At 44.6% G+C, this 10,449-nt stretch overlaps 3 protein-coding genes across 3 annotated transcripts in view; 1 reads left to right on the forward strand and 2 right to left on the reverse strand.

The window, feature by feature from the left end:
• samsn1a (SAM domain, SH3 domain and nuclear localisation signals 1a) overlaps positions 1 to 10,449 on the forward strand; it is a 279,152-nt gene that overhangs the window by 206,463 nt on the left and 62,240 nt on the right. The gene's annotated exons all lie outside the window — the stretch shown is intronic.
• Positions 8 to 4,969, reverse strand: LOC139336501 (CLOCK-interacting pacemaker-like). The gene is made up of 4 exons (XM_070970636.1): positions 4,778 to 4,969; positions 3,366 to 3,548; positions 2,875 to 3,062; positions 8 to 2,502 (listed from the first exon to the last, which is right to left on the reverse strand). The coding sequence occupies exons 2-4, from the start codon at positions 3,538 to 3,540 to the stop codon at positions 1,501 to 1,503; spliced, it is 1,365 nt and encodes a 454-aa protein (XP_070826737.1). The 5' UTR covers positions 3,541 to 3,548; positions 4,778 to 4,969; the 3' UTR covers positions 8 to 1,500.
• On the reverse strand, positions 6,400 to 9,586 carry ccnp (cyclin P). The gene is made up of 9 exons (XM_070970673.1): positions 9,518 to 9,586; positions 8,955 to 9,080; positions 8,545 to 8,641; positions 8,276 to 8,445; positions 7,971 to 8,069; positions 7,391 to 7,546; positions 7,039 to 7,197; positions 6,770 to 6,948; positions 6,400 to 6,568 (listed from the first exon to the last, which is right to left on the reverse strand). The coding sequence occupies exons 1-9, from the start codon at positions 9,584 to 9,586 to the stop codon at positions 6,400 to 6,402; spliced, it is 1,224 nt and encodes a 407-aa protein (XP_070826774.1).

A 10,449-nucleotide genomic window follows, 5' to 3' on the forward strand; every position in this document is an offset into this window, starting at 1 on the left:
ACAAAATAGACTGTCTTATTTAATTTAGTTCATTGTGTGTAATGCTGATGGTGGAAAAAAAAATCAAAGGTGATTCTACTGCAAGTGGAAACAGTTATCAAAGCTGCTTCCTCTTTTCACTGTCCCATGCTGAAAAAAACAGAGCAGGTTCTGTTTAAAATACAAAAACACATTTTCAAAAGTGGTATTTTTGCATATGCAGTTTTGATCATCTTTTTAGTTACATCCTAATCACAACCAGACTCCTATTTGGAGCCAAACATTAGTAAGTAGTTCAAAAAACACAAAAAACTGCAATGCAAAACAGACACAGAGGACATACATGCTTCAAAAATAAATGATTATCTGTGCAAAATGCTGTTGAAAAATTAAGACATCTTAGAAATACATGTTGAAAATACATTGGAGAAGTACCCCATTAAAAAATACTCTTTATGTCTTCAACAGTCTCTGTGTCAACAACACATTTCACATCATTTTCTTGTCGTAACAAAATCACTGCAAACAGGTGAAAACACAAACTGCAGAGTTTTCTCCGGCACCATGGAGCTCAATGGATAAACTGGGAGGTTAATGGTTTTCATGGCTTTCAGGAGGAGGAGACACACACGTGTTTGTCACATGTGCATCAAAACCTTGGCGACTCTTTTCAGTTTCCATGGTAGCAGCTGGATTCATATACTGAAAAAGTCTATTCTTCACGCATCACTTTATTTAAATACTTTAAAAATGCCGACAAATACACTGCATGAACCACTTTACATTTCAGATATGTGTGCATTGCTTTCAGTGCTGTCTGTCATACGCACAAAGAAACAGAAGAAAATACACACATATCACCACTTTGCCAACACTCTCAAACTCACGATGCAAACTCTTCTCCATCTACGACTAAAACAGATGACCACCGTTCAAGGCCTGGGGCAAAAACACAATATCAAAGTAAAAGTGGACGACAAGAAATGGGATAACTCTTCAAGATGTGTTGAATTCATACAGTCTGTGGTTGACTTTAATGAACTAAATCGGTATGATGACCTGTGATGGCAATGTGCCAAATATCAAGCTGTTCACTGAAAAGCATGTGGGTAGAAGTCCTTGCAGCAGTCCAGTGTAGAGCACTTTGTGATGTGACAGAGGAGTTGACAGTGAGCATCCAGATGTGCTACCCGTTTCCTTACAGTGACATTTTTGTTTATCGCCATGTTTGGACTGCTGAGTCTCTGAGTAAAACAGGTTATAAGAAACCATTTTCTCCACGCTGACCTCCCGGGAGATGGTTCGTCTATTCCCTGAATGAAGTTGTTGGATGCGACAGTGTGATGACCAACTGAACTGATAACATATACTGTTGTTACTTTGACTGCATTTAGTGCCGCCTGTGTGCAACTTCCTCTGCCTAAAGCATTAAAACCACACATAATATCCAAAAACAAGTATTGGTTCTCCACCGGATAGTCCTGAGTACCCGCCCTCCCCTTGAAGGCACTGCAGATTAAGCTAACCAGTAGAACTGTCAGGAGGAGTAAAGGTGACTTTTTCTGAAGATTTAGAACCAGCCTGGAGCTCCCTGCCTTGTTCTGAGTGTCCCTGCTGTGGCACAGGACAGTTCTGCTTTGGGTCTGGGATAACAGAGTGCGCCTCTGAGTCCTCTGCAGCTGGTGGGCAATGTCCTGTGGAAATACCGTCTGGTTGACCAGCAGAAACTGGATGACATGGGATTTGTAAATTTTGCAGGATCTTAAGGTTGGGGTAGCCGCCAGACTCTGCCATAGAACGGTGCAGATGTTCCCAGGCTGTGATGCCATTCAGGCTGCCGCTGGGGTTGCTGGCAGCCTGGCACAGTAACTCTGTGTGCTGGCGCAGCTGGGCAATGTCGCGCTCGGTGGTGCTGCTCTGGCGCAGCAACTCCTTTGTGCGCAGTGTAATGTCCAACAGGCCTAATTGTCTGAGGACTTGTACCGTGTTGAGAAAACGGCGGTGGCGAGTACTGGTGCTGCGAAGTCCTCTGCCTGAGAGAAAGGAGGAGGAGGTGGAGTAGAAACTGGACTGAGACGGGGAGCCCTGGCTGGAGGAGACGGCAGTGAGACTGCAGCAGGAGAGACTATCACTGGCTGAAGAGGAACATGGCATGGCTGCTAATTTGGGTTGCTTATAAAGGCGCTGCTCAGGTAGGCTCACTGTCACAGGTGTGTCCTCCTTCTTATGCTCTGTACACACCCTCTTTTTCATATTCTGGGATTCATCCTTCAGTGAAGATTTGTCAGGCGGCTTCTTGCTGGAGTGTGGCGCAATGCGGGGGTAGGAGTTGAGAATTGGAAGGTAAGCTCCATTTATTTTGCCTGCGGCTCTGGACTTCCGAGACGGGGGCTTGTGGAGCTGGAGGGTGGCCAGAAGCAAGTTAGGCTGCTGTAAAAGGACAACATGGGTACCACCAGAACGGCCAGTCTCCGTGCTTTCCTTTCTCTGGGGCAGCGGACATCTTTCCTGGATCACGTCCGGCTGGTGGGACAGGGAGGACACCGATAAAAGAAGGGCCGGAAGAACAGTGCAAGACAGATGGGTACGAGTAAGCTTTGTTTATTATAAGCGAATCAAGTTGTTTAATAGGCAGATATTGCTCTTCGCTGTTTTTGGCAGATGCATCATGAAAACTCCAGAGTGTTTTAGTGTAATAGAACACTTCTGCAAAAGCTTTGGCTTTAATTTGGGCAGCTAGAAAATGAGATCACAGAAGCCACAGTACCTGTCGCTCCACTTTACAACTGAACAAAAAGTGCCTCGAGAACACCTGATTCCTTATCTTTCCACATACAGTTTGTCAGGACTCATGTATGTTCCTCACCTCACTGTCTGCACCTACACCTCTCTTACCTGCTTGAGCACCATGTTGTTGATGATGTAGACGGGCGACAGTTCACGGCCTGCTGGCATCAGGGGAAGATTCCCAGGACTCTCCTGGTTCTGACCTGGCTGTGAGGTTTTGGTACGCTCGCTGCCTGTGGACTGGCTTCTCTCGCTCCGCTGGTCCTCCACATCTGTCTGCTGGCAGTCTGAGCCATCTGCAGAGAAGGTGGAACACGACAAATGCTGACTGATAAGAAGCTAGACTAAACACTGCTATTATCCCTAATCTCTTCAATGTGGATGCAAAATTAACCAAGTTAAACCTAAAAGTCAGCACAATAAACTCATTACTTTCATTTTAAATCCAAGAAAATGTCCTACTCAAAGTTTGCCCCATTCAGCTTTCAGAACTATGACTGCCTGAGCAGATCTGTAAAATAGAGTGTATGGGAAATAACAAGAAAGAATAAAACTTGGCTAACTGTCTTTCTGATTATATTTTTGCCACGTTTACTCACCAGAGAAGCCAGAGTCTTTTTCTGAACTGCAGCGGGAGCCCCGTCCACTGGCCTCGTCTGCCTCTTTAGTATTACGCATTGCCAGCAGAGTCGTACTGTTGCTCTTATCTTTGGCATTCTTGCTGGATGCGGCGCACAGACTGTGCTCACCCAAGCAAGGCTGTTCCTTTGGCATAATGGAACCTAATGACAGAATACACGGTGTTCCCGTTGCATTTAGCACAACAACAAAACAAAGTTCTGTTCTCATGAGACATAATAGCCATGCTGGTGACACGCATGTCACCCAGTGCTGTCTGGGAGAGGATACAGCCAATGGAAAGTGCTGATCTGAGTCATTGAAATATGGAGTCTGCTGCACTACACTGCAGCTGAGACGTGCAGGATCGTGCTTTTACAAGCTTGTTACAGCTTGTCCAAGCAAATGCTGGAATTAAACATTCATTTATTCACTCATCTGTTTGACAACTATCAATCTTAAAGGCGAATCTGCCAAAATGGAGCTCCACATGTCCTTACACTTGTTTCTGCTCATGCGGAGGGCATGAAATAAAGAACCTGAAAGGCTTTTACCTCATAGAGCTAACAGTTTAAGTGTGTGTTTATATTTGAAAAAAAGAAAAAGAAAAAAAAAGAGTTTAATACAATCCTGCCCACAGACGCAAAGTTCACTGATTCTATCATGCATTCTGTGGACAACTCTCCTCATTTTCTTTAATAAACTGCTTTCCTGTGAAGAGGAAGAACACATAGTCCCTGGGCGGCTGGGAAAATGATCAGCCAGACCTCCTCTTTTAGTTGACCCTGAACGACATCTGATGCTCAGGGGATCTCTGCAAGGACACAAGCATCAAGCATGCAGCCAGGCGCTCGCTGTTCACGTTCACAGGTCAGCTCCAAAATCCACACTGCAGCACCATGTACAGCTCTACAGTGGAAGAAATGCCTGCAGTTGATATTGTGACTTTAATGATGAGCTATGAAGCTTCAGTGCTCTCCACCTTTGACAAACACCACGTCTCCCATTTCATAGAAAGTTTCATTTACGCAGGAAGTATGTAAACCTTTTTTTCTGTCAGCGGTGTAGGCAGTGCTTGCGATATTTGCGGAGACAGTGGGTCCGTGAAGGCAGCACACCTCGCTCTCGCCCCCCCGCCCCCCCATATTATGTAACACTCAACTTTGAGTCCTGCCTACTCATAACATACACTTCCTCTCTCACACGAAAAACAAATACTCCACAAAGTACTCAAAATGTAAACGACATGACGGGTTCACAGGGCGGCGGCCGTATGAAAGACGAAGAAATTATAAGACAGTGAGAGCTAAAGCAGGAAGTATAGAGATTAAGAAATGTCACGTCTTCATCCAAAGCCAAGATTTCTTAGCTTTATGTTTTGAGAAAAACTTACCTCCAAATGTAAAACAAACAATTATTTCCTACAACGCTCGTTCTCCACGCTATGCTCAGTTTGAGGGCGCCGAGCGTCGCTGATGTCAACCAGCTGTGCCATGTTGAATCTGTTATCTGCTGAAGTTGCTCTACAAATTGATTTCTATCCGTCTTTGTCAAACCCGCCGTGTGACAGGGTCAGACAGACAACGGATTGAGTTTTGGCGACGTCCGTGCAATTACTCAGAATTGGGGATATCATATCCGGTTACTGAGAAATAAAATGCACTTTGATGCATAAATAAGGTTTTGAAATTAGTAACAATTAGTCAGATAATAACCAGCTAAATTCAGAGTCACTATCCCTATTCCAAATTGCTCAGGCAGTATATAACATAACGTTTAGCCATCAATAGCAAATTCCAGGCTTTTGTTTTGAAATCCCGATGGCTTATTGTCGCTGACTTGACGTTGTCGTATCTGTTAAAAAAGTTTTAAAAAAAAATCGACACGTTATGTCATTCAATCCTGCATCCAGGAACAAGACAGACACACCGTTGCCCGCTGATTACACACATCGACATGGGGGCGACAATTATGTACGTTACCTAAATTAAACCCACTGTTGAGTTCACTAAATTACCAGGCGCAATGAAACGATCCCCATCCTCGAGATATACCACTACGGCAGCCAATCAAAAATTGGGGCATATGAGGCAACAAGACAGCATGTAATAAACAAAGACGTTATACTGTATTTGGTAAAAGTAACATTAGGGATTAATATTAAAATTTATGCGCCGACCTTCAGCCCACATCATTGCTCCATAAGATTCGCACCATAGCTTGAATAGCATTCTGCACTGATGTTGTGTCATTCACCCCAAACAGCAGCTGACAGCTTTACAGACATGTAGCCTGTGATTACAAACCTACTGCTCCTTGCTGGAATGACAGCCTGCAACTCCACTGAGCATAACTGAGAGCTCATCTTGTGGAACAGGCGTTGATGTTGAAAAAGACAGTGTTACAATATGAATGGTGTGTAACATGGCTCATTTGGTTCTTTGCATTTACTGAAAAGAAAATACTTGATCCAAAGTTATGCTGCCGCAGCTGCCCCACATTTCTCCCGACTCCTTTGAGCCAGTTGCACATGTGAGCAGGAGTGGTCAACAATGCAGTCTAAAAGTGGCCATGCTGTCATGTAGACCTGAGGTCGCAGCCTTTTGGACTTGCAGAAATTGCATATGTTTGTGCATAACAAACACCGAAAACTGAAAATGTTGCAGCAGACACTTTATTTTTACATTAAAACTTTAGAAATTTGCCATCTTCACAAATGACAAGACAAGGACACATCAATACAATTCAAATATTTCCTAAATCAGCTGCAAGATAAGATCATAAAACAGGTGTGCAACTACGTTGGCTAATCACATACATGCGAAGTGCATGCAATTCTTTGTCAAACAAGCTTTGGCATCAAATTCACTCTTCTTCCTCACCCATCTCCATGGTAACTCCTCATGATCCATAGCAAAGAATGTACAGCCCTACAAGAGCCAAGACCTCGGGTACTGGACTAGTATCTCTACTTGAAGCTTGGGGATAGAATTAAGTTCCTATGAGTTAGGACTGTCAAGTGTATATGCCCAGCAGACCACAGGCGTTCTTTAGACCCGGGTGTCTGCTGACATGCATGGTCTCTGGGGAGGAGAATTTAATAAAAGAAGCACAGTTTTCTCGGGTGTGTGCCTTGGCTGCAGCACTAGCCAGAATGTGCATAATCCTCAGCAGGGCAGCCTCACTGGAAAACAAAGCATTCAGATGTCAAAACTGACATGTATGATAGATGAGGACTGACTAAAAACACAAAAAGTAAAGTTTTGCATCAGTGAAGTTCAGACCGCAAGGAAGCCAGAGCTCAGGAACGACACTGCAGATGATGTCGGGGTAAGGGCTGTCACTGTGTATAAGGAGAGGGCATCTTCGGAGTGACAATACACACCTGCCGACATGGACGCTGGAGGCCAGACACCAGGCAGCCTCCCCTTCTGGTGTTGGAGGCTCCTGCAGAACCTGGCGGGACAAACAGAGGGCCGCTCCTGCCAGCTGCACGGGCAGAAACACCACGCACTGGCCCTCAAGGAGAGACAGCTCCAGCAGATAGCGAGCCATCCACACCATCTGGTGGCACATACTGCAGATCTCACATACTGAATAATAACCTCACCAACACTTGTTTTGAGGATGCCTGTATTAAAGTTGTATAGCTACCTTAGCACTGCAGCGAGCAATGGAGGCGAGGAGAATAAGGAAGTGAAGAGGGGGACAGTAGGACAAATCAAACTTGAGCCCGCAGAGGACTTTGCGCTCCATACGCAGCAGCTGATGCTTAGTGTACGTGTGGTCCATCAAGTAGCAGAGTCCAGACACCTGGAAGAAGCACAGAAATAAGTTTTGGTACTTTAGAACTGGCTAAAAATAAAGAAACCTAAAGCATCATTTGCTCTACTCAGACAGCAACAAACCAGTCATGGATTATTTAGATATGTCAGCAGAGCCCACGAGCAATCAAGCAAATATATCAGACTCTAGCTTTATATTTGGGGGGGCTGAGCCAGCGTACCTCGGGCAGGAGGCACTCCTCCTTCTTTGCAGCAATGAAGAGGCAAACCATACCAAGGAGCTGCAGGTTGGCTGTGGTCACCTTGATCTGCTGCAGGGAGCGGTTGAGGAGGTGCACGGCCAGATAGAGGGTCTCTGCCTGAAACTGCATCATCTCCTGGCAGGCAGTAAACAGTGCATTCAAGAGCAAACACAATTCATGATAAATAAATAAATGTTTAGTAATAGTTTTGACATTTTGGGAAGTAGCTTTCTTGCTGAAAACTAAGGGAGATTGACAGTAAACATGAGCTACATGACTCCCTCAACCACAATCCTAAATGTTGTTTTTTCCATGGATTAAACAAATATTAATTATTGAGCTTTGAAGGTCAATCTAATCTAACTCTCTGCAAGAGAGTGAAAAAGCTTATTTCTTAAAATGAGGAATTATTCCTATTATGTAGCCGCATTCCCAATGGAACATCAATGGTATTTTCCCCCTAACAGGCAACTCAAGTGTTTAGACGCCAAAAGACAAAGCAGCCATCCTTTTGCTACAGTTCTGAGAGAAGACTTCCTCCATCCACACGGAGACTTACATGAACTTGAATGAGCCAGTCTACCAGGACAGCACGAGTGACTTCAGTGAAGTGTCGGGGCAGGTCGGCGTTGGGAAAACAGTATTGAGTCTGAGTTCTCTGCAGGGTGAAACCAGAAAACAGGAGGCACACACTAAATATTTAAAAGAGATACAGTGTGAGACGGGTTTGTGCCAGTCCTCTAGGTTGCCCGTCAATTAGTGATGATGTCCGCATGCAGTACATTTTAGACAAACATTCCTCTCTTAAAGAGAATATGAGAATCACTAGATAAATGTGTTAAACCTCTGCTCATGAGGTCTCACCATCATATCCAAGAACATGTCCCAGGCATATGTCCGGTCCCATATGAGGTCCAGCTTCTCCAGTGCCGTCTCCACTTCATGGCGCAGCAAGCTGGGCACCAGTGCCTGTAGGCTGAGAAGACCCTGCAGCCCGAGGGGCCGACGAAGCACAGGCTGCTCCACACACCCATCTGCTGCAAAGGGTGAAAAGGAGGACAGCGAGGAATGATATCATGCACATTATTTTGTGCAGCTTGGAGAGGCTCTGGTGTGAAAAGAAGTTTGGAAACCTTCGATAATGGTTACACTACCAGCTGAGCGTGTTTGACTGTCGTCATGGAACTCCATGATGATGTCTTCACTTGTTTGCATTGATAACCTCCTCCCCTGCAAACAGACAGCGCCTTACACATCAGTGCGACACGCATGTGACAATGGGATTGTGATGAGTGTGACAGAAAAAAGCAAAACAAAACTCAATACTCCTGATGCTCTGATCCAGAGGAGTCTACAGTGAATGCGTCATCTTATATTCACAGATCAGCAAGACTACAAATAAAAGCCTCTATTAATGTAAAGGGCAGACCCTTCACATCCAAATTACACAAACCACTTAGTCATCATGTAAGACCAATATGCTGGGAAAAGAAGCTAAAACAGAAGCTAGGACAAAGATGATGGCAGGAAAGAAACCACGTACCCATCTGCCGTCTGTCTCCATTTTGAAAGGGGGCATCCCGGACTCGTCCACTTCCACAGGCTGCCAGCAATCTATAGGCCCACAGGCATTAGCCCAAGTTCTTAATGGGGCATGCCTCTCATCTGCCTGGAGGAAAAACAGTCTTTGCACAGATGCTGATGTGATCTTGGACACTTAAAAATGCATTCTTGCCCATTTTTGTCACCACAACCACTGAAAGAACTCTAATATGAATGAATGAAATTGAAATTAATGTTGTCAAAGAGTGGTTTTAGTTCTGCTCATCAAGACTCCAAGTCCCTCTCCAGCTGTCTAATCAGACTCACACCTGAGATCATTGCAGGTGAATGTAATAACTTGAAATGAAGGTTTCATCAATTTGTTTTTAATTCCCCAATAGACACCATCTACTTGCTACCTACAATCACTTTTTAGCAAAGAAATTAACAGGCTCATTAGAGGAAAAGATGAACAACCTGTCGCACCTCAGTTTAAGCTCCTGGAAACTGGTACATATCAAGTCTTCACTTTCTTATGAAAACATGGTTGAGATTGGTTCCTACCGAGCAGATGCTCACCTTCTTGTGTAAGTCCAGCAGGGGCTTGGGGTCGCAGAAACCAGTCCTGGCCATGGTCACAGCCGGAGACAGAGTTCCCTTGTCGGGCCGCTGCAGCTACTTATCCACGGGTGTCGGCGAAGGCGTGAAGCATAGAGAGCAGCCATGCTGTCCGGACAGCGGCTGATAAAGCCAGGTGGGCCGCGCTGATTGGGGTGGGCACACCGGTGTCAAGGTGGACTGGGTGAGGATCAGCACTTCCGGTCCGCGTTTTGCTCAGTGTGACGGCTTTTTTGTTTTTTTTTTCCTTACAGGTTACGTTGTGGGTCAGTGTGAAATAGTCTGCTGTGCACTCAAATATAGCAATATGTCTTAAGAGTTCTACAGTAAACATCTTATCGCATCTCACACAAAGACACCACATCTATTGTGGATCTCATGTGACTTTATGGAATGACATGAATTAGATCTTGGAAAATCATGCAAATTATGTATACCCTGCAAAACTACTACAGCTCTTATCATGTGTATGTGTGAAATTTAACGGATTTTTTGGGGGGATTTTAAGTTCCTTGTCACATTGAAACAGCCTTATTTCCTGGAGCTGCGGCTCTAGTCGGGATGCATTGAACGCCTCTTTACTGTAAGCTTTATCAAAGATCGCAAAGCTGTTGCAGTTGATTTCATAAGACTGTGCAGGTGCACACTGTAAAGAAAGACACAGACAGCTTTATTCGGTAAAAACGTTTACTGGCACATTATAGTTGCAAATGTTTAAGCTACCATACTGTAGCAGGTATCACCCGTTACATTGTAAAGTCTTGCAAATGGGGGCTGAAACTGTCTACCAGGACAATGTCCTCCCATTAAAGATTGCTTTTTTTTCATTGCCCTCTGAGCCTCATCTAACAGCAACAAGCAAAAAAATAATAATAATA

The sequence above is a fragment of the Chaetodon trifascialis genome, chromosome 9 (assembly GCF_039877785.1).
Source record: "Chaetodon trifascialis isolate fChaTrf1 chromosome 9, fChaTrf1.hap1, whole genome shotgun sequence".
Classification (NCBI taxonomy): Eukaryota; Metazoa; Chordata; class Actinopteri; order Chaetodontiformes; family Chaetodontidae; genus Chaetodon; species Chaetodon trifascialis.

What these genes read in the sequence shown, in the direction of transcription:
- ccnp (XM_070970673.1), bottom strand. Translation starts at nt 9,586, where the DNA reads ATGGCCAGGACTGGTTTCTGCGACCCCAAGCCCCTGCTGGACTTACAC. An exon ending in TAGTGTAACCATTATCGAAG is followed by an intron (nt 8,446 to 8,544) that starts GTTTCCAAACTT and finishes CCTTTGCAGCAG; the next exon opens with ATGGGTGTGTGGAGCAGCCT. An exon ending in ACATGTTCTTGGATATGATG is followed by an intron (nt 8,070 to 8,275) that starts GTGAGACCTCAT and finishes TTCACCCTGCAG; the next exon opens with AGAACTCAGACTCAATACTG.
- LOC139336501 (XM_070970636.1), bottom strand. Translation starts at nt 3,540, where the DNA reads ATGCCAAAGGAACAGCCTTGCTTGGGTGAGCACAGTCTGTGCGCCGCA. An exon ending in AAAAGACTCTGGCTTCTCTG is followed by an intron (nt 3,063 to 3,365) that starts GTGAGTAAACGT and finishes CCTTCTCTGCAG; the next exon opens with ATGGCTCAGACTGCCAGCAG. An exon ending in ACAACATGGTGCTCAAGCAG is followed by an intron (nt 2,503 to 2,874) that starts GTAAGAGAGGTG and finishes CTGTCCCACCAG; the next exon opens with CCGGACGTGATCCAGGAAAG.